This window comes from Neovison vison, chromosome 8 (genome assembly GCF_020171115.1).
Source record: "Neovison vison isolate M4711 chromosome 8, ASM_NN_V1, whole genome shotgun sequence".
NCBI classification, from domain to species: Eukaryota; Metazoa; Chordata; class Mammalia; order Carnivora; family Mustelidae; genus Neogale; species Neogale vison.
Window position 1 is genome coordinate 14,381,974 of NC_058098.1, and position 26,839 is coordinate 14,408,812.

At 53.0% G+C, this 26,839-nt stretch overlaps 6 protein-coding genes across 13 annotated transcripts in view; 3 read left to right on the forward strand and 3 right to left on the reverse strand.

The window, feature by feature from the left end:
- The window catches only part of LOC122916020 (phospholipid transfer protein), a 22,699-nt gene extending 21,589 nt beyond the window's left edge, over positions 1–1,110 (forward strand). For all 3 annotated transcript variants that reach the window (XM_044262931.1, XM_044262933.1, XM_044262932.1), the window contains exons 14-16: positions 35–98; positions 184–260; positions 703–1,110. In XM_044262931.1, the coding sequence (XP_044118866.1) occupies positions 35–98; positions 184–260; positions 703–834 (273 nt within the window). In that variant the 3' untranslated portion in view covers positions 835–1,110. The remainder of the gene's footprint in view (positions 1–34; positions 99–183; positions 261–702) is intronic.
- Positions 955–6,793, reverse strand: CTSA (cathepsin A). Its single transcript, XM_044262934.1, has 15 exons — positions 6,711–6,793; positions 6,358–6,539; positions 6,130–6,241; positions 5,842–5,892; positions 5,665–5,751; positions 5,270–5,425; positions 4,865–4,956; positions 4,454–4,538; positions 3,783–3,874; positions 3,627–3,705; positions 3,406–3,548; positions 2,737–2,812; positions 2,020–2,109; positions 1,737–1,841; positions 955–1,500 (listed from the first exon to the last, which is right to left on the reverse strand). The coding sequence occupies exons 1-15, from the start codon at positions 6,762–6,764 to the stop codon at positions 1,417–1,419; spliced, it is 1,488 nt and encodes a 495-aa protein (XP_044118869.1). The 5' UTR covers positions 6,765–6,793; the 3' UTR covers positions 955–1,416.
- A 53-nt stretch (positions 6,794–6,846) lies between these two features.
- NEURL2 (neuralized E3 ubiquitin protein ligase 2) lies at positions 6,847–9,038 on the forward strand. The gene is made up of 2 exons (XM_044262935.1): positions 6,847–7,878; positions 8,830–9,038. Exons 1-2 carry the CDS (start codon positions 7,137–7,139, stop codon positions 8,943–8,945), a joined length of 858 nt encoding a protein of 285 aa, XP_044118870.1. The 5' UTR covers positions 6,847–7,136; the 3' UTR covers positions 8,946–9,038.
- A 793-nt stretch (positions 9,039–9,831) lies between these two features.
- SPATA25 (spermatogenesis associated 25) lies at positions 9,832–11,236 on the forward strand. Its single transcript, XM_044262945.1, has 2 exons — positions 9,832–10,222; positions 10,605–11,236. Exons 1-2 carry the CDS (start codon positions 10,102–10,104, stop codon positions 11,234–11,236), a joined length of 753 nt encoding a protein of 250 aa, XP_044118880.1. The 5' UTR covers positions 9,832–10,101.
- A 656-nt stretch (positions 11,237–11,892) lies between these two features.
- Positions 11,893–26,408, reverse strand: ZSWIM1 (zinc finger SWIM-type containing 1). 5 transcript variants are annotated; one of them, XM_044262938.1, is made up of 2 exons: positions 26,330–26,408; positions 11,893–13,906 (listed from the first exon to the last, which is right to left on the reverse strand). In XM_044262938.1, the coding sequence occupies exon 2, from the start codon at positions 13,758–13,760 to the stop codon at positions 12,390–12,392; it is 1,371 nt and encodes a 456-aa protein (XP_044118873.1). In that variant the 5' UTR covers positions 13,761–13,906; positions 26,330–26,408; the 3' UTR covers positions 11,893–12,389. The 5 variants fall into 5 exon arrangements, with proteins under 5 accessions (XP_044118873.1, XP_044118879.1, XP_044118874.1 ...); XM_044262944.1 differs by lacking the exon at positions 26,330–26,408 and adding an exon at positions 14,868–14,971; XM_044262939.1 differs by lacking the exon at positions 26,330–26,408 and adding an exon at positions 14,714–14,971.
- Positions 16,264–26,784, reverse strand: ZSWIM3 (zinc finger SWIM-type containing 3). Of its 2 annotated transcripts, none has more exons than XM_044262937.1 (2): positions 26,411–26,784; positions 16,264–18,671 (listed from the first exon to the last, which is right to left on the reverse strand). In XM_044262937.1, exons 1-2 carry the CDS (start codon positions 26,482–26,484, stop codon positions 16,736–16,738), a joined length of 2,010 nt encoding a protein of 669 aa, XP_044118872.1. In that variant the 5' UTR covers positions 26,485–26,784; the 3' UTR covers positions 16,264–16,735. The 2 variants fall into 2 exon arrangements, with proteins under 2 accessions (XP_044118872.1, XP_044118871.1); XM_044262936.1 differs by having other exon boundaries at positions 26,330–26,782.
- Between the last annotated feature and the right edge of the window lie 55 nt (positions 26,785–26,839).

The window sequence follows — 26,839 nt, forward strand, 5'->3', positions numbered from 1 at the left end:
TGCCCTGACGTCCGTCCTGCCCTCTCCCTCCCAGCTAATCCCACTGCAAGCCCCTTTGAAGACCATGCTGCAGATTGGGGTGATGCCCATGCTCAACGGTAGGGCTAGGGGTCGGAGGGCAGGAGAGGGAAAAGAGAGGGGAGCTGGGTGGATCCCGGCTGAGCCAACTGCTCCCACCCACAGAGCGGATGTGGCGGGGGGTGCAGATCCCACTACCCGAGGGCATCAACTTCGTGCGTGAGGTAGTGACGAACCATGCGGTGAGTGGGGGGTTGATGGAGGAGGGCAGAGCCTCCCCGCCCCTGATTTACCACCAACCTAACTAACTGGGCTACCTGACCCCAGCTCCTCCCTCATTGACGGCCCCTCCCATTTTAATCTTCCATCATCAGACTTCTCCAGCCCTCTGCACAGCTGTGCCCTCACCTTCTAAGCCTCTTCCCCGATTCCACCCCTAATATCTACTTATCTTGACCGTCTGAGCTAAGAGGTCACCTCCTCCAGGAAGCCCTCCTTGACCTCCACAGACTGAGTTCCTGCAGCCTCTCTTTTACACCCTTCACAGGGAGCTAGAAGACCACCTTTGCTGCTCCTCCTGTCCCACTAAACAGAACCCCTCAAGGCTAAGAACTCTGTCTCTATCTTGAAATTTTGGCCTCTGTGATGGAATGAACAGACTCCCCTCTCTGCCCCACTGCACAGGGCTTCCTCACCATCGGGGCTGACCTCCACTTTGCCAAAGGGTTGCGAGAGGTGATTGAGAAGAACCGGCCTGCTGACACCCGGGACCCCTGGACATCCAGTGCCCCTCCGCCCTCCAAAGCGGCTGCCTGAGTCCTCAAGCCCACCCTGGAAGGGGCTTTTGGGACTCCAGACGCCTGTCATCCCCTCCCCTAGGACCTCCCACCCCAGCCTACAGTGTCCCAACCCCCAGTGCCACAGAGAAGACAGGGCTTTAAGCTGTACCCAATTTAATTCCATAATCAGTCATTCCATTGATTACAGTCCGTCCACCCTCCCCACGGGCCGTGCTGAGCTCTGCTGTGTTCCAGTGCATGAAGGGAGGGGCCAGGCCCCACCCCCGTCAGGAATAAAGTGCTAACTCCCCCAGGCTGTCTTCTGAGGCACTGGGGCCTGGTCTGGGAGGCAGAGGGCTGTGGAGGGGGCAGTGGTGGTGGGGTAGGTTGCTTCTGGAGGCCGGGATCTGCCCCACAGGGGCATTTTGCACAAAAGAGGGCCTCCCTCCTAGCAGGAGAGGCAGGAAAGGGGCTGGATCAGAAGGGGGACTTGTCTCTGTCAGTATGGCTGCATCAGGCAGAACGGGGACCGGTCTCTGTCAGTACCGCTGCATCAGGCCGAACGGGGACCAGTCTCTGTCAGTACGGCTGCATCGGGCAGAAGGGGGACTGGTCTCCATCAGTACGGCTGCTTATTCAGGAAGCGGGAGAACATGGTGAGGGCAGCCTGGGGCTTGTCGGTGGGGACCATGTGCCCAGCGCCCTAGAAGCAAAGCTCTGTGAGATCACCTTCCCGTGTCACCCCTGCCCCTCGGTGCCTCCTCCATCCTACTGGATCCCTCCAGCCAGTGACCTTCCTCTTCTCCCACTCCCTCCAGAAAACTTGCTCTTATGGGGCCAGACGGTAACCCAGTGTAACAGGCAGCTGGGAGGAGAGGATGGGTGGGTCCTGCCCCATCCCCTCCAGCCAAGCCAACCCTCGTCAGGCCCAGGCTCTACCTTGATGGTGAGAAAGGCGATGTGGGAGAACTCCTTCACGAAGCCAGCAATCTGCTCTCCACTGTCCCCGTAGTCCACTAGCCAGGGCCGGCGCTGGACTTCCATCTGCCGCACCAGGAAAGACTTAGCAGCCTGCTACTGCCCCATCATCTCTGTTCACAGCTGCCAGCAAGACCTCAGGGGCCCGGAACTCCCCCGGGTTTGCCCTGTCTGCCTGCCCAGAGGCCAGCTGCCAGGCACAGCTGCCCCATCCCTCCCCAGAGCTGGGATCTTTGCACCTTACCTTCTGGTTGAGGGAATCCACGAACCACTCATCCCCCATGAAATTGCAAGCCATGTCCACATCTCCGTTGTATAGCAGGATCCGGTATTTCTGGAGCCGGACAAGAGAGGGAATGGGGGCTCTGGCGTGAGCGCAGGGCCCAGCCCTTCCCTAGTTCAAGCCCTACCCCTTCAGGGAATTCAGGGGGCCCAGCTATATAGTGTGAAGCAGGAAATACTCAGGTTTTCTGTTTTCTACATGTCCAGTGCTCTACTAAATGCTTCACCTGTGAAGGTGGATACTGTTATTAACCCCATTTTACAGGTGAGGAAACCTAATCTCAAGATACGAGAAACGTGCCCTGGGTCATATGGCTAGTAAAGGAACCTGCACACAGTCCATTTGACACTAGAGCTCCTGCTCTAACCACTGTGGGTATAGAACCTGGTCCTGACTGGCTGTCAGGGTCTCCTAGATGACCCTGGACAAGGCTATGTCCCACCTTAGACCTCCATTTGTCTGTCTGTAACACGTACTCCCTGCTCTTCTCCACCTAAGGTCTCCTCGGCCGATGCAGAACCCCCAGCCTCCTACCACAGAGCAGCATGGGGTGGGGGACAAAGCCATATTCAAATCGTAACCCTGTATCACTGGCCTTCATTTCTTAGAGTTTCAGCTTCTGGTGTCCAGAGTGGTACTCTCAAGGGAGCCCTGAGGTTGCTGGTGGCCCCCACTCACCTGCGTGGTGAGTAGCTTCAAGTACTGGTCCTGCACACTTTGGTAGAGACGGCGGTACTGTATGTTCACCAGGAAGCTGCGGGAGCACGTGGGCAGGCCCCACGAAGACCAGGTAAAGGGGAACAAAAAGTCACATGGCAGACCTCCCCTTCCTGTCCCCTCCCAGCTCGAAGCTCCAGCCCAGGGGGCAGAGCTGGGATTCAGACTCACCCCCGTTGGGAAACGTAGATGGAAACATTTAGTGACGGGTCCACGATTGGGATTTAGCACCAAGGGGCCCACGGGTGTGAGAACCACAGAGCATTAACGGCAGGAGGGCAGGGGTGCTGGCCAATCAGAATGGACTTGAGTGGCCCCCGCCATGCTGGGCGTCACCATGTTACTCAACATGGGCCACAGGAGATCTGTGCAACTGGGGACTGTAGCGGAGCAGGGGTGGGGGACAGGGTCTGCTGACTCACTACTGGGGAAGCAAACTAACATTCTACCAATGAACTGGTAAAACATCCATCAGCTGAAGGGTTAGACTTCCTGTACAACTAACCCACCGCCACACCCTGAAGGCCACCCCTGAGAGACTCTGGCCAAGGGGTTCCTGGGAACCCGTCTGATACCCACAGGTCCCGAGAGCCTGCCACCCCCAGACCACGGCTGGCCGCAGCGCCTCACTTGCACATGTCCCAGCGGGGCAGCTGCTCAGGGATGTGGAGGGCCTTGCGCACATAAGGGTTGTTGAGGTAGGTAGAGGCAGCCGTGGTGTTGGTGCAGGGCGGGTCCATGCGCACCCTGTCCCCGGAGCGCAGCAGCAGCGCCTGGGAGACCAGACCAAAGGTCAGGGTCTTTGCCGCCCTGGCCCACCCCCACCAGAAGCAGCCCAGATGCTTGCACACCTGATGCCGTGCCTGCTTGAGTGGCAGGCGAGTGAAGATGTTGCCGAAGTCGTGGAGCATGACAGTGTCCTTCTCGAACCTGCAAGTGAAGTGGGGGATGGGTGCCTCCGTCTCCAGGTGGGGCTAGGGCCCCCCAGGGCACACCGCAGGGCCTACCTTAAATGGCCGGGCACACCCCCAGCACAGGGGGCGTAGAGGTTGTAAATGTTGAGGCCCGAGTTGCCCACGATGCGGGACACTTCCTGTAGCTGCAATGACATGCCGAACCACCCCTGTGTCACAAAGCCCTGGCCCCCCCAGGATCTCACCAACATGTCCCAAGATTCATCACTCTCCTGCTTCGCCTCTTGTTGTTACCCTTCCCCCACTTTTTTTACAGGTAGGGGAACTGAGGCTCAGTGGAAGGCATCTGCCAGCCCAGGGTCTAAACCCTGGTGGCACTACTTCCTAGCACTGTGACTTCAGGCAAGTTAACCTGAACACTTTAACATTCTTGACATGATTTTCCTCTTCTAGAAAATGTGGAAAATACGATGTCCCTTAAAGGGGAAACTTGAATATCAAATAATCCACGTTGACCTATGTCAGCCCAGTGCCTGGAACACTGTAGGTGCGAGAGACCCTTTCCCTCCCAAGGATTCTAGGATTTGCCGAGAAAGTCACAGGAAGTAGTGACAGGGATGTGTCCCAGAAAACACCAAATTGCTGTAGGAGGCAGGACAGGAAAGCCATAGGGGACAGGGTCAGGGAGTCCCCAAGGAAGGGATGTGGTCTCTTCTCTGGGCTGGGGGTGTCAGGGGTGACAGAGGTTGGGGGAAGAACCTCACATTAGTCACGCATTCTGGGTCGGTGTTGTCGTAGAAATTACACTTGTTTTGAGAGCAGCAGTGGGTCTGGAGGGAAGACCAGAGCCTGCAGGAGAGGCACAAAAGCATTCAGGCCCAAGGGGGGCCTCCCATTTTCTCCCTCCAACCTCCCACCACCACCTGCCTCCCAGGGGACAAGGATATGGATCACGGGGGATGGTATGGAAGTTCTCCACCTAGCTGCTCTGGGGCCATCCTGCCGGCGGCCCTCCTCAATCCCTTCCCGCACTGAACACTTCTAGCAACCCCAGCCCCCCCCCCACCTGGTCATAAACTGGGGTAGGGCCCGGGGGTATCGTGTGCCTGGAGAGCAGACCTGAGATCTCATGACCTGCCCCACCCTGGAGATTGCCCAACCGCCCCCTCCCGTACCTGTTCCCCAGAAGGCCATGGTAGTAGGCGAAATAGACCAGGGAGTTGTCATTCTGCTCATAGGAGGAGAGTCCATTGCCCACAGCCAACCCCTGTGAAACAGCCAGGGCATCCAGGTCATCTGGAGGGAGAGGAGGAGCCTCCCTGGGCTACACCCAGACCTCCAGCAATGTGGACACTGAAATCCAAGCTGGTTTGTGGGGAGGCCACTCAAAGTAAAGAACAGATCTGGCTGGCTAACAGGTGAGCTTCCGTGCTGGGAGGCACGTGAGCAGGGGTAGGCCAGCCAGGGGCAGGCGCATTACAAAGGAGACCAAGTTGGACAGGGAAGATGGCCTGCCTGACCTCGCTCACCGAAAGGCCATGACCATAAGCTGCCTCACTCCCATCCCGCAGCGGCCCTACCTGCAAGTTCATGCTGGGATCCTGCATGACCAACACGGCCAGGGTCGGGATGTAAATGCCGGCATAGCTCTCTCCGGTCAGGAAAAGCTCATTGTCCTTGTACTCCGGGAAGAGGCGGAAAAAATCCTTCAGGGCCTCAAAATTGCTCTGGGCGACCTAGGGAAAGCAGGATGGAAGGAACCGAAAGCTTCTGGTATTGGAGCCACCAATAGAAAGGACTTCAGAGATCATGACACCCACCACCCACTCTGAGCAGGAGGAAGTGGCCTCGCCAAGACCATACACAGCCTGCGAAAGAGCCAAAAACAGACTCCAGCACCATGTTCTTCTCTCCCGGCTCAGGCTACCCTTCGAGAACTGGGGAAGCTGGGGCACAGGGCAGGCACTGGACTCACCTCGGTGTCGTTGGTGGCATAAGTCTTGTCATCAGAGTAGGAGAAGCCCACCCCAGCTGGGGACTCAAGGTACAACACATTGGCAATCTATATGGCAGGAGGAAACCAACTGAAGAAGGCTCCCCAACCCATCCGAGTGCCCGGACACCCCCACGGGACCCCCGGCTCCAGCTATACCAGGTTCCAAGAATAGGGGTTGTACTCCAGCGTGGCACCATCTGGCTGCACCTGAAGAGGAGAGAGAGGACTGAGTGCCAAGGGCCACTGTGCTGGGCACTCTACACTCGGGCAAAACCCATGCGAAGTATAGAAAGTCAGGTCAATGGTACAGACCAGGGAACCCAGGCTCAGGAGAAGGGCACACTGGGAACACCTCTAAGTCCTGCTCTCCCTCCTCCCCAGCCCCTTCCTTTAGGGGCTGTCCCCTTCCTGGTTGTAGGGGGGAGACCGTGGCTTTCCACTCACCAGGAAGGGGCCGTGCTCTGTGAGGAAGCCATCTAGGGAGCTGCACCCAGGCCCTCCGTTGAGCCAAAGCACCAGAGGGCTGCTCTTGGGATCCTTCTGCGATTCCACAAACCTGGGAGGGGAGGCAGAGCAGGGTGAGTGCCCCGCTCCCAGGCTCCCCGGGAGGTCTTCAGACCCTCCCCCACTCGCGCCCCGTCCCCTCCCCGCCCCGGAGGGAGGGCCGCAGACCAGTAGTGGAGGTGCTTGGAGCCGGAGCCACGGAGGTAGCCGGAGTACTGGCGGAAAGCCGGCTGCTTGGCCAACCCAGGCAGGCACTGGATCTCATCCACGTCCGGCGCTGCCTGGCCTGGGGGCGCCCAGGGCAGGAGCAGCAGCAACAGCCAAGGAGGCGACAGCGCGGCTCCGATCATCTGCAGCAGGAAGCGGGACCGTCTGTTTCCGCGCTCCCTCGCTCCTCGGCGCTTCCGCGGGGCGGCCCCGTGGAGGAGTTGGCGGCGCGCGGCCAGAGAAGTCCCCGGCTAGGCTCTAGCGCCCACCCACCCGGGCCGCGGGTCCCCTCCGGCCTCCCGGGACACCCTCACCTCTGCTCCCCCGCGTCCTCGCTCTCCAGGAGGGGCCCGGTCGCGGGAGGTCATGTGGAGTCGGAGTCACGTGGGTGCCGGCCTCACGTGACAGTCAGCCCGCCCGGGCCTCGCTGGTCCCCCGGGACCGGCGGCTCGCAGGCGGCGGCTTGCGTGCGGTCAGAGTCCGCGGTCCTCCCAGGTCGTGTCGCGCGCGCCAGCCATCAGATGACCCAGATGTGGGCGGCCAGGATCCCTCGGCCTCCCGGTGGGCCCCTGTCCAAGCCGGATGGCTGAGCAAGCGGCGCTAGGACCCCAGGGCAGAGCCTCGGGAAGGGCAGTCGGGGGGATGGGACGGTTACCTTACTTGGTGCCCCCGCGGTCACCCTCTGAGCACGCCTCCCAAAATAGCCCCCGGCGCTCGCTGGCCTGTCTCGTGGCCGGGAGATGGCTGCTGTCTCCGACCCCGTGGACTTGGGAGCGGCCTGGAGATCCGCGCGTCCCGAGCCCTGTCCCACCCGCTTCCACCAGGTGCACGGTGCCAACATCCGCGTGGACCTCTCCGGGACGCGGGCCACACGCGTGGAGAGTTTCGCTCACGGCGTATGCTTCAGTCGCGAGCCGCTGGCCCCGGGCCAGGTATTCCTGGTCGAGATCGAGGAGAAAGAGCTGGGCTGGTGCGGGCACCTGCGCCTCGGCCTGACCGCGCTAGACCCCGCCACTCTGGCCTCCGTGCCCGAGTTTTCGCTGCCCGACCTAGTCAGCCTCGGCCACACCTGGGTCTTCGCCATTACGCGCCATCACAACCGCGTGCCCCGGGAGGACCGCCCGGAGGCAGAGGCATTGGCCCCCAGCCGCCCCCCAGCCCTCCTGGTGGAACCGTATCTGTGCATCGAGCAGTTTCGCATTCCCCGCGACCGCCTGGTGGGTCGCAGCCGGCCCGGGCTCTACAGCCACCTCTTGGATCAGCTGTATGAGCTGAACGTGCTGCCACCGACCGCGCGCCGCAGCCGCGTGGGCGTTCTTTTCTGCCCACGCCCGGACGGTACTGCCGACATGCACATCATCATCAACGGCGAGGACATGGGCCCTAGCGCCCGGGGGCTGCCAGCCGCCCAGCCTCTCTACGCAGTGGTGGACGTGTTTGCCTCCACCAAGAGCGTGCGCCTGGTCCAGCTCGAGTATGGCTGTAGGTATCCCACCCCCTGAGCAGCGACCCCTCCTGGCCCAGTGTGGGAATAGGAATTTGCTAGAATTCTCACGCCAGCTAGCAAGACTTCCGTTTGTCCAGCCTTAGTGTAGAAGTTAAGGAATCAGACTTGAAATTCTGCTTTTGCTTGGGATCTTGAACAAGTCACTGCCTGGCTCTGGGCCTCCGTTTTGCCATCTCAGCTTTGATCTATTAGGTTGCTTGCTTTGCCAGTGTTTTCTGTATTAACCTAGGGCTGTATTAACCTACACTGTCACACCTGGGCTGCCTTGGAAGCTGTGTGCTCTCTTATTTGACAAATGCTCCTGGATTTGGGCATACCGGTTGAAAGGCATCATAGGCTCCAGATTGTTCGTGCGATCTGGTCCTTTATAGCCTTCTTAAGCACCCCCCCCCCCTTTTTAAGATTTATTTATTTATTTGACAGATCACAAGTAGGCAAAGAGTGGGGGGAAAGCAGGTTTCCTGCTGAGCAGGGAGCCAGATGCGGGACTTGATCCCAGGACCCTGGGATCATGACCTGAGCCGAAGGCAGAGGCTTTAACCCATTGAGCCACCCAGGCGCCCCTAGCCTTCTTAAGCCCTTTATTTATACCTCTGATCATTTTATGAATTCAGTGAACTAGAACCCACTCTTGTGTCAGACCTGTGCTGGAATGCCGGGTGTGCACAGGTGAGTCAGGCACACTGCCTGTGCCCCCAGCAACTGCTAAGAGGGGTTCCAATAGAAACAGGGCTGCAGCATTGTGGAGGTTTTGAAAGACGTGCTATGTCAACCACATGGACAGCCTGTGATGCAGGCTGGACCTAGAAAGCAGAAGGGACTTGCCCAAGTTAATGACAAAAGGAGAACCAGGACCTAGGTCTTCTGGGTCTCAGCCTCAGATGCCCCTCCAGTTAAGTTTGCCTCTGACAGCCTTCTTTCCACAGTGCCGTCCCTGCAGACGCTCTGCCGCCTGGTCATCCAAAGGAGCGTGGTGCACCGGTTGGCCATTGATGGGCTCCACCTGCCAAAAGGACTTAAGGATTTCTGCAAGTATGAATAAAGGCCTGCAGTGGCCCTAGAACCGGGCCACAAGCATGTCCTGGCCCTGGAGCTGGCCAGGCCCGGAAATAAACACAGCTGATGCTGACACCCATCACTGGACGGTCTCCTTGCCCTGGAAGCCCATTAGCAGCACTTGTAGAAACGTTGAGAGTCAGCAGGTCAGAGCAAGACAGGGCATTTTATTTAGTTATTTTTAAGATTTTATTTGAGAGAGAGCACATGATCAGGGGCAGAAGGAGAGGGAGAAGCAGCCTCCCCTGCTGAGCAGGGAGCCAACGTGGGGCTCCAATCCCAGGACCCTGGGATCATGACCTGAGCCGAAGGCAGATGTTTCACTGACTGAGCCACCTGGGCGCCCCTAGACAGCATTATAGACATCACCTAGACCAGCATTCCTAGTCGGGCTGCTCATTAGAGTTATCTGGGATACATTGGAGAGCTGATGCCCCAAACCCCATCTCCAGAGATTCCCATTCTGATTGTTGGAGGATTAGGCCTAGACGTTATTCTTTTGTAAAAGCTCCCCAGAGATTCTAATGTACAGCCAGGATTGAGGAGCATTCCCCTAGAATAGAGGTCTTGACTTTGGCATATAGTATAAACACTTGAGGGACTAATACTAACTGGGTCTGACCCAGGGGTTCAGATTTAATTGGTCTGGGACAAGGCTGGGCATCAGGATTTCTGAGCGCTCCCCAAAGAATTTAATGTCCATCCCAGTTTGACACCCTGGACCAGCGATTTCATCCTGCAGATGGGAAACCGAAGTCTAAAGACAGGAATGTATTCTGAAGTCACACAGCAAATGAATGAGGGCAGAGCACTCCTTCTCAGACTGCAGAGCACAAAGCACTCGCTTCTTTATTGGTAGCTCTGATCATTTGCTTCCACGACAGATAATCTCATTTAATGCTCACGACTTCTGGTGAGGAAGTGAGTATCATTACTTCCATTTTACAGAGGAGAATATCAAGGAACAAAATTATCCAAGTGACTTGCCCAAGGTAGAGGTAAGAACCTAGAATGTCCTGTTCCTGGTCCAGCAATCTTTTAACCCCATGCTATTGTCATATACAGGTTCTAGAATGAACAGGTCAGTGCTATGAGGTGGATTCCAGGTGTAAAGGGGAGGGACTATGAGGTGACATTCTAGAATGGTGGAAGGGGTAGGACAGGAGGCAGAGGACTGTTCCCTCACAAACGGGGGCTTTGCGGCCGCCATGTCCTATTTCATGTCTCCACAAACTCATCAAGGTCTTCCGCCTTCCAGTCAAGGTGAGAGAGGGGCTCCTGGAACTGGAGGGGGCATCACAACTTTCCCTGAGAACTTGTTTTCCTGGCTCTGGGGAGGTGGGGGTTCTGCTGGACGTTTCTGGGCTGGCCCTGGAATCAGTTCTCTGAAGAAAGCCATTCCGAAAGGTCTTGCCAGTAGCTACCTGCTCACTCATTCATTCAACAAACACTTCTCCATTACCTACTCAGTGTTGGAGACCGGGGGTGCGGATATGAGTAAAACACCTAGTTCCCAACCACTAGACAGCCCTGTTGGGCTGGTCTTAATCACTCCTGTTTCCAGTACTCTGCTCCTATGCCCTGCCCCTCAGGGCCTCCCGCAAGACACCAAGAGTAACATTCCATCTCGTTCCTGTCTCTACAGGTGGGGCTGCTTCTCCAGGCTCATCCCTTGGCCTCTATAGTCCTATAGAGCCAGTGGTGGTGGCCTCTGGTGGACTAGGCCCAGTGAGCCAGAAAGCTGAGCAGGTGGCTCCCATTGCCCAGGCCTGGGGCCCGGCCCTGGCAGTGCCAGAAGCCAGGGGCTGCCCTGGGGGGGCTGGCTGGGAGACACTGCAGCGGAAGGATTATGGCCGATACAACCACAGATTCCCCCTCGCAAGGCAGCCGGAGAGCTTGGGCTGGGAGGATGGCTGCTCCAGAAGCAGAGCTCCCCGCCTGGGTGGCCCCAGCAGGCCTGGGCCCCTGCTGCTGTGTGGGCTGTCACCAGGGGTTCTACCGATGCCCTCTGAGGCAGGGGGGAAGGAGGCCGGCTCCCAGCCTGATATCTGCATCCTTACCCTGGCCATGATGATCGCAGGCATCCCCACCGTGCCTGTCCCAGGGCTTCGGGAAGAGGACCTGATCCGGGCGGCTCAAGCTTTCATGATGGCCCATCCGGAGCCAGAGGGGGCCGCGGAGGGGGCGCGGTGGGAGCAGGCCCGTGCCCACACAGCCTCTGGGCAAATGCCCCTCATGAGATCCAGGAGAGGCCAGCCTCCTGGCTCCTGCTTGTAGCTGGATGAAATAGCACCAGACGCACAGGGCAGCTTCTCTGTATGGTTTTTGGGCAGACAGAATTGGGAGTGCCTGTGACACGGATGGGGATAGGGTGGTGGTATGAACCACTCTTGTCAATACAAGTCTTTCATCAGGGCCCAGACCCAGGAACTTTCTCCAGATGCCAGTAAGTCAGGAGACAGGACTTCTCAGAGTAGTTACAATGAAAATCACCTGAGGTAGGGGACCCCCGCTTGGAGTGGAGGCCTCTTTTGTCTTGTTTCAGGATTTGATCAAGATTGTGATACAAAGTCCTAGGCAACGTGAATTTTCCTCTTGTCTAACATCTCCCAGCCAGCTGAGGGCAAGTGATGGGACCAGTGTCAAGGAAGGAAGATGAACACTTGAGCACCCACTGGTCATGGGCCCATTACAGGCAGGCTCTCCTTTAATCTCATCAGTGCTGGGAGGATATCCATTTTTACAGATGAACATATCGAGCCTTTTGAGGGGTGACTTGCCTGATGTCCCAGAGCTAGTAAAAGGTACAACTAGGCCTCAAAAATCAGGCATTGAAAGAACTGGGATTTGCACGTAGTGGCAGACTCCAAAGTCTATTCTTTCCATGATATTTGCTCTGCTGTCTTCTAGAAGATACAAAATGAGACGAGGGCTGGAATAGGCAAATGTGACTTTAATGACCTCCTTGTGGGGGCCAGGGGACAAAGGCTGGGATCCACCTCCTCTCCTCTGTGGGTCAGGTGAGTCATCTAATGACTGGGGAAGCTGTTACCAAGCCCCTGCCCTTGATCTCCACCCAGTTATCTTATCCTAGAGCAGGGCCTCCTGTTTCTAAGGCCTTTGAGCTAAGAATGGTTTTTAATCATTTGAAAAGGCTGCCAAACAAAACCAAACCAAGAATATACAACAGAGACTATGGCCAGCAAAGTCTAAAATATTTACTGCCAGGCCCTTTACAGAAAAGGTTTGCTGACTCCTGTCTTAGGAACTAGACACATTTTAGGCTAACAGGCCACGGTAGAGTAGAAGACCCTTGTCCTTTCCTGGAAGGAAGGCCCACGGAAGTATAATAGTGTGTGTGTGTGTTGTGCACGTAGGGGTGGATGTGAGCGGGTATGTGTGCATGAGCATCTCTGGGCATGGAAGGTAATCAGAGTTGGACCTGCTCATAAGGGCCGATCCAGCTGTCGGCCAGCTCCCGCAGGGTGCTGTACCTCCGTTCAAACTCCTCCTGGCTGCAGTGCTGCAAGAGCTGACCCACCTCCTCGGTGAGGAGAGCCACAGCCAAGTGCTTATCCAGCGTCTCACTCCACTTGCTGCTCAGAATGTTGTCTAGACTGGCAGCACAGCCTGCTGTCCACTGGGCGGGCAGCATGTCGGGCTGAAGCACCTGGTGGCGAGCGCTGAGCATGGCCAGGATGTGGCGGCAGGGCAGGTGGAAGGCCTGGTGAAAGTAGCAGCTGCAGCTGGCAGGGGGCTGGGGCTGCACCCGATGGGTGTCCTCCAGGATCTGGATGTTCACCTTCTCCGAGCCGGAGCTGATGAGGTGCACAGATTTCTGGACCACAGCAAGTTCTCCCAGACAGAGCTGGGCGGCCGGCCCCGTGCAGATGGCATTGAGAGAGTGCTGGATGCGGGCTTCTACCAGCCGCTCCACTTTGGGGCTTTCCGGGCTGACGTCTAAGGGGGCGTGACTGTTCTGGGGAGTCAGGCCCAGGCTGAAGCTCGCCTCGTCTCCCGCATTCTGATGCATGTACCGGAGCAGAGAGGCCATGCCTTGTTCCACACAGGGGGTGGTGCCGAAGAGCTGGCTGAGGACGCGGGTGGTGACCTCCAGGCCCTGGAAGTAGCGGCTGCTCTCAGCTCGGCTTCGCCAGCGGTGCGCCAGCCAGATCCGGTCATTGAGCAGCCAGTGGGAGTGGAGCTCGGGCAGCCGGGCTGGAGGGATGCAGCTGCTCAAGAGTGTATACAGTTTCCTCAGGTTGCCAGCGGTGGCCGAGCACATTGTGCTCTGCAGGGCACTGAGGAGCACCCTCTCCACAGGCTGTTCAAGGGACAGCTGATAGAACTTGCCCTGGAGGAACTTACAGATGTGAAAGGCTGAGAGCAGGACCTCAGCTGCGGGGAACTCCATAGCAAGGGTGGGCAGTGGGAGGAAGTGGGGATCCACCAGGATGGTACAGACTCTCTCCCATGCTGGGTTAAACTTCTTGAACACCTGGAACATCTGGGCCAGGCCTTCAGCATCCTCCTTGGCTGGAATGGCGAAGTAGACTGCCCGGGCCAGATGACCCTCCAGCTGCACCCGAGGTCCATCTACCAGGAAGGTATATAGCACCTTGCCCGTTGGGTTATAGGTCCGGTGGATAAATAAGATCTCAGGGAAATGGGCAAAGACCCCTTGCATAAAGCAGCTCTGGTAGTTGAGGGTATCTAACTGAGCAGTCTTGCTAACCTGATACAGCAGCATAGGTGGGTTTGGGTCCTCAATCAGGAACTCATTCAGCATTGTCAGGGCCATGGGGGAGATGGGAGACGTCTAGATGCCAAGGTCAAAATACTTTCTCTGCAAGACTGCTGTCCAGGAGACTCTCAAGGTCTCAAGCTCCAAGCAAGCTGAAGCGTGAGGCTGGGATGTAGTTCCCCGATCTTGTTCCAAAGATGCGCCTATGGAGAGGAATAGAATCTTAAGGAGACAGCAGGGGCTTGGCTCCTCAGTTATTCATCCAGATAATATTGCTTACTGTGGATCAGCACTGTTCTGGGGGAGATGCATGATAAACATGTAAACAGATAAAGATATAACAGGCAATGAAGGTTGCAGAGAGCACAAAACTGGATAACAGGTAGACAGTAAGATGGGAGAGGGAGAGAAATTTAGCTAAGGTGGGAAGGGAAGGTGTCTCTTGGTGGGGAGAGAGGACGACATTGTAGCTGAGACCTAACTGATAAGCTGGCCATGGAAAGATTCAGTTCTCAGAGATTTAAGTGCGTGTGAGGGGTGGAGGTGCATATGGCCTCCCCACCCCCCTAGATAGCTTTAAAAATATTTGTTTAGCACTTTATATTTACAGATTACCGCTTGGCATCCATTCTTCCATTTGGTCCTAGTATATATATGAGAACCTAATTGCGCCCCAAATTGTATGATTCTAGGCAAGTCAGCGACTCTTTCTGAGCCTCAAGCCCTTGAACCACGCACAGGAGCTATCACATGTGCTTGGCTTCTCCTGCCTCTCCATAAATCCCTCTATTAACTGCAGTACTGTGTTTAAAAGCTTCGTCTATTTGGCCCCAAACCCGGTTACTATCCCCATTTTACAGATGAGAAATTGAGGTTCAAAGAGGTTAAGTAACTTTCCCACCATTACTCCATAAGTAGCTGGAAGCTGAGTCTTTGGTTCGGGATCCTGACTGCTTTCGAGTACCTGAGGTCCAAACACCCGAGTGGGGACGCGGCCTCTGACCTCTCACCTCTAACCCGGGTGGGAGGATGTAGGTATCAGACGTTCCCATTCGGAGTCCAGCCGGAGCCAGAGGAGAAGTCAACCTCCCACCCCTTTGGAAGCTGTCACGGCTGACCACCATCATCAATCGCCTCACACCTCCACCCTCCAGAATCACTCACCCACTGCCTGGCTCCGTCGCCATTTCTCCCTATTTGACCCTGCCTCTGACTCTGACTGACCTCTAGGCTCACCAACCGCGGCACCAGCTTCGCCGTGACTTGGGCCAATGGCCTGAAGAGTTCGCGTTCGGTTTGGGGGGATTAGACCAATCGTAGCCCGGCGATTTGTGGGCGGGTGCTGTTCCTAGGGTTACGAGGGGCTCGGCTGGCGGTGACCAATGAAAGCCCGAGGACACTAGCATCCACGCGAGCTTGAGCCTTGAGGATGAAACTCCGAAGCCCCGCGTCTGTAAGGGGGGCGGGGAGGGGGCAGGGAGGGGGAAAGAAGACTCTGGAAGGCTGTGTTACCATGGAAACTCCTCCGAGGCCGAAAATGAAAAAGGAAAATAAATAGCAGCGCTTTATGGATTTTTCTTTCTTTTCTGGTCAAATTCCAACCTCCTCCAGAGGGGTTGTGGGTGGGAAAGGGTGACTATGGGATTGTACGGTCTTCGGCCTGATGGGGAAACTGGGGACCAGGTCTCAGATTCTGACTTCTTCACCAGGGGTCAGAGGCCCAGCCAGAACTGTTGAGGAAATCCAGATCTCCTTATGAGAGCTGAACCTTGTGTTGCCTAGCCCCACCCCCTCCAGTGTTTTACAGAAGAAACAGATCCAAAATGGCCCTGTGACTTGAGGTCATGGCAGACCAGTGCAGGAGCCAAGACTGACTGCCACCTTTGACCTCGGTTCCCCTGAAGATGACATCTGGGAAAGCCGGGTAGCTCCCAGGTTTTAAGTGATTAAAACTATTAACTAGCAACAACAGAAGCCCATACTGGGGCTTAGAACTGGAAGGAAAATGCTCTGTTTATATAAATCTAGAGGGTATATTGGGATTAGAACAGACCAACAACTTATCTTTACATATGAGAAGCCCGGGGTTAAAGAAATTAGAAATTTGCCCACAGTCCCCCAGCAAATATAGGCAGTGGAATCTGGTTTAGGTTTCCCCCTGCCCCACATCTATTTGACTTCCTCCTACTAGAATTCTAGGCAGCCTGATATCCGTGTTGAAGCCTTGATTGGTAGGAAGAGGATTAAGTTGGTGGTGGACTGCTAAGACTTTGAATTTAAGGCATCACGTGCTTTGTACTCTACAACCTCCATTACATTCCTTCCCTGTTCAGGCAGCACGCATTTCACCTGCTTCTTTGATTTTATTTAAAAAAAAACAACAACACAGAGGTGCCTGGGTGGCTCAGTGGGTAAAGCCTCTGCCTTCAGCTCAGGTCATGATCTCTGGGTCCTGGGATCGAGCCCCACATTGGACTCTCTGCTCAGCGGGGAGCCTGCTCCCCCCCCACCCGCCTCTCTGCCTACTTGTGATCTCTGTCAAATAAAAAACAAACAAACAAAAAACCCCACAACTTTTATTTAACATGAATAAAAATAAGTACAAATAACAGAATCTTTGTAAAGAGCAGCAACAGTCAAGGATCACCCTGTCCCTTTGTCCCTGAAAATAGGTCCTTTTACCAGGTATATTTTGTCTCACCCAATCCTGGGCAGGAGTTCATCTCTCTAATGGTAGTAATGTCTGATCTCAGGAGTCAGGGCAGAAAGAGGGGTGACCTTTCAGCACGAAGATAACTTTGGCCTTGACACAGAAGGAGGCTCTGGAGGAATGACAAAGGTAGGGCAGAAAAGGGGTGGATTCAAAGGACTGTCACACAGTGGGGTTCCTCTTCCCCCTCTTGTAACAATCTTCCTAGCCCTACCTAGGAAGACACTGGTGAAAATGCTGACCCCTGGCATGTCCTGCCTGCCTTGAGTTCCCAGACTTCCAAGGAGAGGGGTCTGTGGTCCAGTGTGCCAGTGCAAGTGCTTCAGTTGTGAATCACGGCTCCAGTGAGAGAGAGGCCCTCCCCTTCCTCTGGCCTTCCCCAGAGGAAAGGGAGGCGGCCCACATCCTTGAAGTCCTCTGGCTGCTGACTGGGCTCAGGCGGCTGGGAGGGGTCCGCCCAGATGTCCACGATCTTGCGCAGGGTGGAACAGCGCTCCTCCAGCTCTGGCCCCTCGGTCTGCATGAGCAGGTTTGCTAGCTCCCTACTTAGGTCCTGAATCATGTCACTCCGTCCTTCTTTCCCAGGCTGGCCTGTGTTTAGGACCACGACGGGGTCCCGGAGCTCCCCACTGGGCCCAAGGAGGTGCTGGTACCTCTTCTGCCACCGGCGGCACACCATGGCTTCTCCCACGGGCTTCTGGCTGGTGTGCAGCAGGGCTAAAATGTGCCGGCATGGCAGGTGGTACCAGCGTTGAAAGGAACAGCTGCAGCTACGGCCGTCTTTGCTCACCTGGTGAGAATCCTCTAGTAGCTGAATGTCCACCGAGGAGCCAGCCAGGTCCCCCAGGTGAGTGGAGTTCTGTACCACCTCCCACTCGTTCTGGCACAGCTTATAGGCCAGTTGGGAGCCACTGCCGTGCAAGGCGTCTAGCATGCCGCCCTGGGAGGGCTGCACCTGTGGCTGCTGCTCCAGCTCCACCTGCTGTGCGCCTGCCTTGGGCTCTTCCACGGCGAGCCTGGTGAGGCTCCTCCAACAGGCTCCGAATGCCTTCTTGGGCTTTGGTGGCACGCTGGCTGGCCGGGCTCTCTTTAACTTGGGAGGAGCTATGGGCACGTTCTTCAAGCCTTTGGTATTAAAGAAGTCTATATAATCCACAAAGCGGAGGATGCAGTCCGGCAGAGACTGCTGTTCCCGGAAGAGGCTGGACACCTTGCTGGTGACCACGTCTAGGCTGTCCATATACGTGTTACACGCGTGCAGGCCTTTCCTCACGTGCATGTACCAGAGCAGTTCACAGGAGAACCAGTGGGCCTGCAGGAAGTCAAAGAGCTGCTCATCCAGTAGGGCTTGGGACATCTGACGGAGATTTTGGAGGCTGGCATCAGAGGTGACAAACACGGCCTCCCGCAGGGCTTCCTTCATGAGCCTTTTAAAGGATGGATTTGCTGAACTCCGATGCAACTTCTTCTCCAGGAGCCGGGTGGTGTGGTAGATGGAGAGGAGGATACGCGCAGCAGGGAAGATCTCCTGCAGGATGGCTCGGTGAGGGAAGGACGGGTCTACAAACACCACCTTGACCTTGGGCCAATCGGAGTTGAACTCTGTGAAGATACTCAGCATCTTGGCCACTGAGGTAGCGGTCTCAGCCTGAAGCACAGCAAAGTGTACCACGCGACCCTCTCGTTCCTTGTTCTCCACCAAGAAAGCATAAAGGATGTGGCCCTGGGCATTCTCCACCCGGTGTAGCAAGAGATTCTCTGGGAAGCGGATGAACAGATCGCTCATCTTGCTGCTCTGGAAGCTGAGCCGGTCCAGGTCTTGGCTGTTGCCCACGCTGAGAGAGGCCATGGAACCCTCGTCCACCTTAAGAAAGTTCTTCATCACTTGTGCTATCTTGGCCAGGTCAGAAGGAGTGATGCCCTCCTGCTCTGGCTTTGAGGGTACTTGGGCCTTATCTAAGCAAAATGATGGTTCAATGGGGGACTTCTCGGCCAGGTCAAGGTCTTTCTTGATCGCAGACTTCTCAGGCTGGGGTTTCTGCAGGCACACTGTCTTTTGAGATTTGTCAGCGGTGTTTCCTCTAGGACCTGCAGGTTTGGAGTCAACATGGATATGCTGGGTGTTGAGTTCACTGATGAACAGTCTATCCAGTTTCTCATTATATCGGAGAAGCAAGTACGCTGGGCACATGTCCGCCTCTGAGGTTCTCTTCCTGTTTGACTGAGTCCGAATACAGACAAATTTCACCTGCATGTATCTAGAGAAGGTAGAGGTGACAGTGAGAAAGGTGCTGCCTGCCCCTTTCTCTTAGAAGACAAGACCCTGGGGACGCCTGGGTGGCTCAGGTAGTTAAGGGTCTGCCTTCTGCTCAGGTCATAATCCTGGGGTCCTGGGATCGAGTCCCACATTGGGCTCCTTGTTCAGCAGGGAGCCTGCTTCTCCCTCTTCTTGTGTGCTCTCTTTCTCAAGTAAATAAAATCTTAAAAAAAAAAAAAAAAAAAGACAAGACCCCACAGGAATACAGTGACTGGTATGTGTCCCAGAGATCACGAGGCAGTGTAGGATGTAGGGAAGGGAGACTGACACTCACACTCCAATCCCACAGTGTTCGACACTTTTATCAAGACCCTGTCCAACTAACACGGCGTTCGTTTTCATCATCCTCAGTTCTAAGCCGCACTCCTTTCATTCATCCTCTATGGCCCATCTGTAGTTCCCAATGATTCAGTGTCAGGCAAGACACGAGGGAAAACAGGCAACAGGCAGTAGCAAAGGGCCAGCTGGCTCCTCACTGTTTAAAATGTCCCCTTTGGGGGCACCTGGGTGGCTCAGTGGTTAAGCGTCTGCCTTCGGCTGAGCTCATGATCCCAGGGTCCTAGGATTGAGCCCGGCATCCGGGGAAGCCTGCTCCTTCCTCTCCCATTCCCCCTGCTTGTACTCCCTCTCTCGCTGTCTCTTTCTGTCAAATGAATAAATAAAACCTTTAAAAAAAACTTCCCCTTCGTTCCTGCCTTTGCCTTTTCTTCCTCCAGACAGTAAAGATACAAGTGCCCCTCTCTCACAGGAAACATCTCTATTCATCTCTCTTTTACTTAAACAAAAATGTCCAAATCCTAAGAGAGTCTGAGAACCCCTGGGTCAGATGATCTTCAGGTCCCTGTCAGCTTTACCATTCTAGGCTGATAGTGAAGATTCAAAGGAGAGGGGTGATTAAATTGAAAATCTGCTCTTTTGGGCGCCTGGGTGGCTCAGTGGGTTAAGCCGCTGCCTTCGGCTCAGGTCATGATCTCAGGGTCCTGGGATCGAGTCCCGCATCAGGCTCTCTGCTCAGCAGGGAGCCTGCTTCCTCCTCTCTCTCTGCCTGCCTCTCTGCCTACTTGTGATCTCTCTCTGTCAAATAAATAAATAAAATCTTTAAAAATAAATAAATAAATAAAAATAAAAAAAAAAAAAAAAGAAAATCTGCTCTTTTCCTATCCCCATTCGACCCATGCTTCAAGGCCAGATCAGGTCCCACCTTCTCCAGGAAGGCTTTGTGGATGTCTTCAACCAGTTAACTGCTCCCTTTTCTCAATTCATAGCATTTATTTAACATAAAAGGCTTAAAAACTTCTCTGGGTGGCAGTAAACAGTGGAGATGCTGGAGGCTAACTGCCTGGGTATTGATCAGGGCTCCACCACTCAGAAGCTCTATGACCTTGGGCAAGTCACTTTATCCTCTGTGTGCAGTTTCCTAGTCATAAAATGAGACTATTTTATTAAGATTGTTATGAACATTAGGGATGACTGGCTGGCTCAGTTGGTAGAGCATGCGACTTTTTTCTTGGTGTTGTAAGTTCAAACCCCGTGTTAGGTATAGAGATTAGTTAAAAACAAGCAGCTGCCTTCGGCTCAGGTTATGATCTCAGCGTCCTGGGATCGAGTCCCACATCGGGCTCCTTGCTCAGCAGGGAGCCTGCTTCTCCCTCTGCCTCTGCCTGCCATTCTGTCTGCCTGTGCTCGCTCTCTCCCTCTCACTCTGATAAATAAATAAAATCTTAAAAAAAAAAAAAATAAAAAAAAAAATTAAAAAAAAAAAAAGAAAAAAGAAAAAGATTGTTATGAGGGTTAAGTAAGACTCAGATATAATATTTAGCCCAGAGCCTGGTTCAGCCTTTTATTTATGCTAAATAAAAGCCTGCTGCTGTTATTACAACTCCTATGCCTTGTGACATTCTCTTGGGTGTTTATAAAGTACCTTTACAATTGGATGGGGCTGTCATCAAGTGGCAGGCCGGAGTTATTTCTCAGTGTATTTCAAGCACCTAACACAATGCTATTCTTTTAACAGATGCTTATCAAAGATGTTCTGATAAATGACGCATAGACCGTGGGTGGGATGGGTCACACCCCTGCCTCCTCAGGGAGTGTCCTAGCCACCAGGAAAGGGGTAAAAAATCTCAGCCCCTGGCATGATGTGACACAGCCTGGGCACCTCACTAACCCTTTTCCAAACACTCTAATCTAGCTGGTCCTGTCTGCCCACCCCGTGGGGTAAGCTTAGAAAAACAGGATATGTCAGGCCTGCAATAACAGGGTGGAGGGGTCCAAGGCTGAAAATGCCTGCACCTGTTGCGTGCACAGGGCGGCAACACTATCCCCAGCTCAGGCCAGGAAGGGGCCGGAGCAGCCCAGTGGCATGGCAAGGCCAGTCAGTGGTGACTGAGGATGGATTCTGCCCATCTCGGCAGCCCCTCCTTTCCCACCCGCTCACCATCTTATTTTTTGTGCCCTAGAAACACAAACTGTCTACAGCTTCATGGATTCACTGTGCTGGGTCTCACCTCTCTGCCTTTGCTTGTGTTTGTCTCTCTCTGGAATGCTCTTCCCACCCGCCTTCATCTCCAAGTTTACTCATCCTTGACTACATGCAACCATCATCGTTTCTGGGAAGACTTCCCCGAGCCCATACTCGGGGCCCTACCCTTTTGCTGGCTCAACACCTTAACAGAGCCCTAGCTCATCAAATTAGATCGACTTCATGTGCTCTTAGTGCACGTTTATTAGGCTAGTCCAAAAAAAGACACTGGTGAACCCCAACCAGAAAGGTCTTTCACATCTTTCCTGGTTCCATGAATGACTGACTGTACCTCCCAGAGTAGAAACCTTGGCATTCTTTTTAACTCCTTCTTTTCCACATCAATACCCAATACATTAACAATCCGTTTACACGCTTTCCTACCAGTACTACATGTATTAAGATATTATATGCCAGGCTATATTAAGCCCCTAACATGCACCATTTTAGACTAGGAAAGAGGTTCTATTATCCTCATTTTACAGATGGGGAAACAGGCTTAAAAATGTTCTTAAGGATACCAATCTGGGATTTGAACTAAGCCTGCTTGCCGACAGTCTGTGTAGTTAACCCTTACACTGCCTGTCCACTTTCAAAATCTCTCTCCTTTCACAGAATACTCATTCTTACCCTCATCAACTTGACCCTCAACAACTAGTTGGGTTCAATTCACTTCCTTAAAGATCTCTAAACATAAAATTCATGTTGTCATCATGCATTTCAAACATCATAGGTTGAAGCCTGTTTTTTCCCCTGCTTCATTTCATCTTTTTAATTGAGACATAACCTACATACAGCCAAGTATACAAATCTTTTGTTAAGAACTTTGAGCACTGCTAAGTTGTTTTAACCTGTACTTAGTTGTCTCGAGGCTTAAAACATCACTCCTTTGAAGACAGGCACAAGGTTTCACACCTTTCTGAATCTCCTTTATTGCTTGTATCTGAGACTGCTCAACCAGGATCTGGAGGGAGTCAGCCAGCCTTGCTTCTCATCCACTTTGTAGGTGTTTGCATTCCCTCCTGGACAGCGCTGCCGGTGTGCTCCCAGTGTTCGCTCCCACAGCTAGCACACACCAGGTGCACGAAGCCCGAGGACCAAATGAATGTTAAATGATTGACTGCAGAGCACAGGAAGTTATCCTCCTAGAACGTGAGAAGTATACCAGGAAGACCACTGGGAGTGTTCTGATGGAACGCTTCTGGTCCTAGCACTATTCCTTTTCCTAACTATGACTCTGAACAAGTACTTTGTTGCATTTCAAACAATTACCAAGTCCTGTTAGGTACTGAACACTAGTGGCTCACAGGGCAACACACCATAATTAGATAGTCTCCACTCTCCAAGTCTAGTGAGCAGAGAGAGGCTCACATAGGTAGCCAGTGAAATCAACATTAAGTGACTGGGTAAAGAGAAGTATAAGCAACATACTTATACCTGAGCAAAGAGTGATTCACTCTTTGGGGACTGGTACAGATTAACTAAGGCTTTTGATTAATTTTACATAAGATTTGTGTTGTGGTGTTTAAATCATACCTTCAGCAATGAGCAGGATTTTTATGGGTGGAGTAAAGCCATTTTAGACAATATAACTTGAGTTAGCAACAAGACTCTGAGTCAGAAGATCTTTTAAGTTCCAACTCTACCACAAGTACTAGCTGTGTGAGCCTGGACAAGTCCTTTCACTTCCTCTGAGCCTCCAAATCCTTATCTGTAAATACAGAAATCACAAGAGTACTGTCTATGAAAAGTCAGTACCTCATCCAAAACCATCCAGAACCACTAAAATTGAATTCATGTGAAAGGCTGTGAGTGCACCTGTGGGTTGCTAACTCAACAGCCCTTAGCCCCTTCTTCATTCTAACAGAAGGCTAACTTAATTTGGGTTGCCATTCCTCCCCCACATAGCTAAGTACTTCAGGGCTTGTCTAAGCCAATTAAAGTAATCTCATTAGGAATTGGCCAGGGTTACTGGCCCAATTCTGGAGAAGGAAAATGATAGGAAATCTGTAGGAAACCAAGGAAGGCTTTTCCCTTTGGACAGGACTCCTGCATTTGTGCCATGTGGGAGCCTTCCTGCAGGCAAAGCTGGGGCCTGAGGACCACAGTGTGGAGAGACATAAAAAGCCTGGGCCTTGGAAACTCACCTTCCAAGCCCCTCCTCTAGGCTTCTAAGAAATAAGCCATTTTGAGTCAGAGTTTTCAGATAATTGCAGCCAAAAACATCCCCCAGAAATAACGTATCATAGTAAGAGTGGAAAAAAAGACTTCAGTGGAACTGAATTGTGAAGTTTGAATTATATTTAGGGGCATGTGGCTGGCTCAGTTGGAAGAGCATGTGATTCCATCTCAGGGTTGGGAGTTCAAGCCCCATGTTGGGTATAGAGATCACTTAAACAGTTAAGAAAATATAGGGACACTTGGGTGGCTCAGTCTGTTAAGTGTCTGCCTTTGGCTAGGGTCATGATCCCAGGGTTCTGGGGTCAAGTCCCGCATTGGGCTCCTTGCTCAGAGGGAGCCTGCTTCTCCCCCTGCTTGTGCTCTCTCCTGACAAATAAATAAAAATCTTTAAAATATATTATATTTAACAAAATGTAGGTTATAATGGCAGCATATACCAATTTTTTTTTTTTAAGCATATACCAATTCTTAAAATAATCAAAGCATGACTTACAGTGTCAACTGTTGGTTGTTGTTTTTTTTTCTTCCTGCTGCATTCTCCCCAAACACTATGATACTTCATTCACTGTCTCAATTTTACAATATGGAAAGGTCAGTTTTAGGGAAACATTCCTGGGCTTTATCAGACTTCCCAGGGGCCTAATTTCTTTATTATGCATGTCCTTTGTTAAATTCCTATCACATCATCAGCCTTGTCATTTCCCTTCTTCCTTTGTTCACAGGTGTCAGGCTGAGAGTGATGGAAGGAATTCTCACTCATTACTTTCAGAGACTTCACTAAGTCCTACAGCTCTTGGGAGATGTGTAATTTCAGTTTGCACTTAGTTTTATCTCCATTGTGTTATCCTGATGTTTACGGTATCTATTGACTGTCCAGAAACTGAATGCCAAAGATGCTAATGGGACCGGTAGGGATAAGCAGGACATTATTTAGCAGTGACTAATTTTATTAGTGCCTGGTTTATTAGCAAGAGTTTTGCATGACATCTGCTTTCCTACCGGGCCTTGTGACTATGCACACATGGAAAATGAAAACCCAGATAATAAGGGCCTTGTTCAAAGGGTGTGATGAGGATTAAATAAAAACAATGCAAGTAAAGTACTTAGCAGTGTGTGGAATGCGGTCCAAACAAATGTCCCGAAAAAGGTAGCTATTACACTGAACAGCAATGGAGAGAGAGACAGGAGACTACTTCATGGACTGTTTGATGATTATCAATCCCCAAAAAGACATAACAAAAAGAAAAACACAACAGCCATATACAAAAATGAGAGGGGAAACTGGGCATAAAAATCAGAGAATCTCCCAGTGGAATGGGACTTTTGGACACTTAGTGATAACTCCCACAGCGCATTTGCCTCTTTAAGTACTGTGTCCAAGTACCACTTTCTAACATGTACTAGTTACAGCTCTGGTGAGTACTTACAGAGCACCACGTTTCTGCTCCTACATGCATTTTCTTACTTCTTCTTCACCACACCCACCTCATTTTACAGAGGACGAAATGGACAGAGAAATTAAGTCTTGCCCAAACTCTAGGGTAAAGCCTGTCTTTAGGACTCCTGAGCTCTTCCTTTTAAGCACCGATGGGGTTCAAGGCAGGCTGCCCCAGGATCTGCCACTTTGGCATGTGGATTATTTTGAGCTGAATACTATGAAGTCCAACAGACTCAAGAAGAGTTCTCTTGGGCGCCTGGGTGGCTCAGTGGGTTAAGCCGCTGCCTTCGGCTCAGGTCATGATCTCAGGGTCCTGGGATCAAGTTCCGCATGGGGCTCTCTGCGCGGCGGGGAGCCTGCTTCCTCCTCTCTCTCTCTCTCTCTGCCTGCCTCTCTGCCTACTTGTGATCTCTCTGTCAAATAAATAAATAAAATCTTTATAAAAAAATAAATAAAAATTAAAAAAAAAAAAAAGAAGAGCTCTCTTCATCTCTTCCTTAACTGGTTAAGGTAATTGACACAAGGAGCCCATAAAGTACTTTGAGTTGGCCCCCTTGGAGTGTGTTCAAATTTGAACTGACTTGCAGTTTTTATAAAGTGGAGATACTGACCCAAAGCCTGGATTTCTGACTTCTGCCCCCCCCCCCCCGTTCTGACAACACCCGCTCTTCATTTTCACCTGGCGGCCATTAGCTGGAGTTCATTAGATCGGGCCTCCTCCCCATTTCTCCCCAGTCACACCTCCGTGGTCCCTGCTAAGACGACCTGATATCTGTTGTCATTTCATTGTTCTTTCTCTAACGGTGCGATTAAACGTTAAACTTTCTTCCGCTGTTTCACCTGACCCCTGAAGATAAAGGAGTTGTCAACCCTTATCTTAGCCTCGCCGCCAGTTTTCTCAGCTGCCAAAAGGGAAAAATAGCATTTATCTGTAATTCTCCACGCAGCCCTGCGGGGTAAATCATGCACACCAACGACAGGGAAGGACGCCTGGGGCATGGGAAGTGTTTTTAAAAGGGCTGTTAAGCTCAGAAGCTCCAAGAACCCGGTACGAAACGAACCAACGAATGCCTGAGCAAACTAACCAACAACGACCGCGTTAATTGCTTTGTCCAGAGAACAAAATGAAGTAAGTCATCGCGAAGGCGTTTTTATCTATTTGTGAAGACAGTACTTTGTATGAGGGATACTGCAGGTGCTCAAAGAATGGGGCAAATTGCTGCTATTTTGGGAATTCCGGGAAAACCGTAATGGAGTGAATGAGCGGAGGGGAAGTGGGTGGTCAAAAAGCGGTGCCTGGGAAGGGTTTGCTCTTTTCGCCAGGAACAGGCCAGGTGCTTACCGGCCTGCTGGAGACCTGGGCCCAGCTGCACTCCCTCTTCCTCCAGGCCTCCCTCCAGGGGACAGTCGGGCTCCCTCCCCACCCTCCTGCCCCGCCCCCGCCCCGCCCCGCCCTTACAGGATGTCCTCGCGGATGGAAGTCCCATGGTTGAGGTTGTGGAAGCGGACGGAAACGCAGTCCCTGAGAATGAAGGAGCACCTGTTCTCCTTTTTGTAGGCGCTGAAGCACTCCTTGAAATCCTCGTAGGTCTTGAAGCAGCTGCCCAGCTCCATGGCCGCCCCCTCAGCCCACACGAGGGGCTGGCCCCAAAATCAATAGAAGGGTTCAGAGGTCACACTATGAGGGCCTACAGGCTGACGTGTGTCCAGTATGCCTGAAGGGTCGGTCCCGACTGAGTGGCCTGTTACGGAGCTTAGGAGGAGCCCTAGGACTGAGAGGGATATGAGGGTCTGGGGGCGTCTTAGCTATTTGAAGGAGCAGAAATGACATTCAGTGCTTATTATTCAGTCCCGGGTTCCGCCCCCTCACAGTCATACCCAATCATACGCGGGATGCCCAGACTGGCAATCATTTCCTCCAATCGCCAGAGAAAGGTAGACGGCTCTCGCGAAGACTGACAGGAGCACT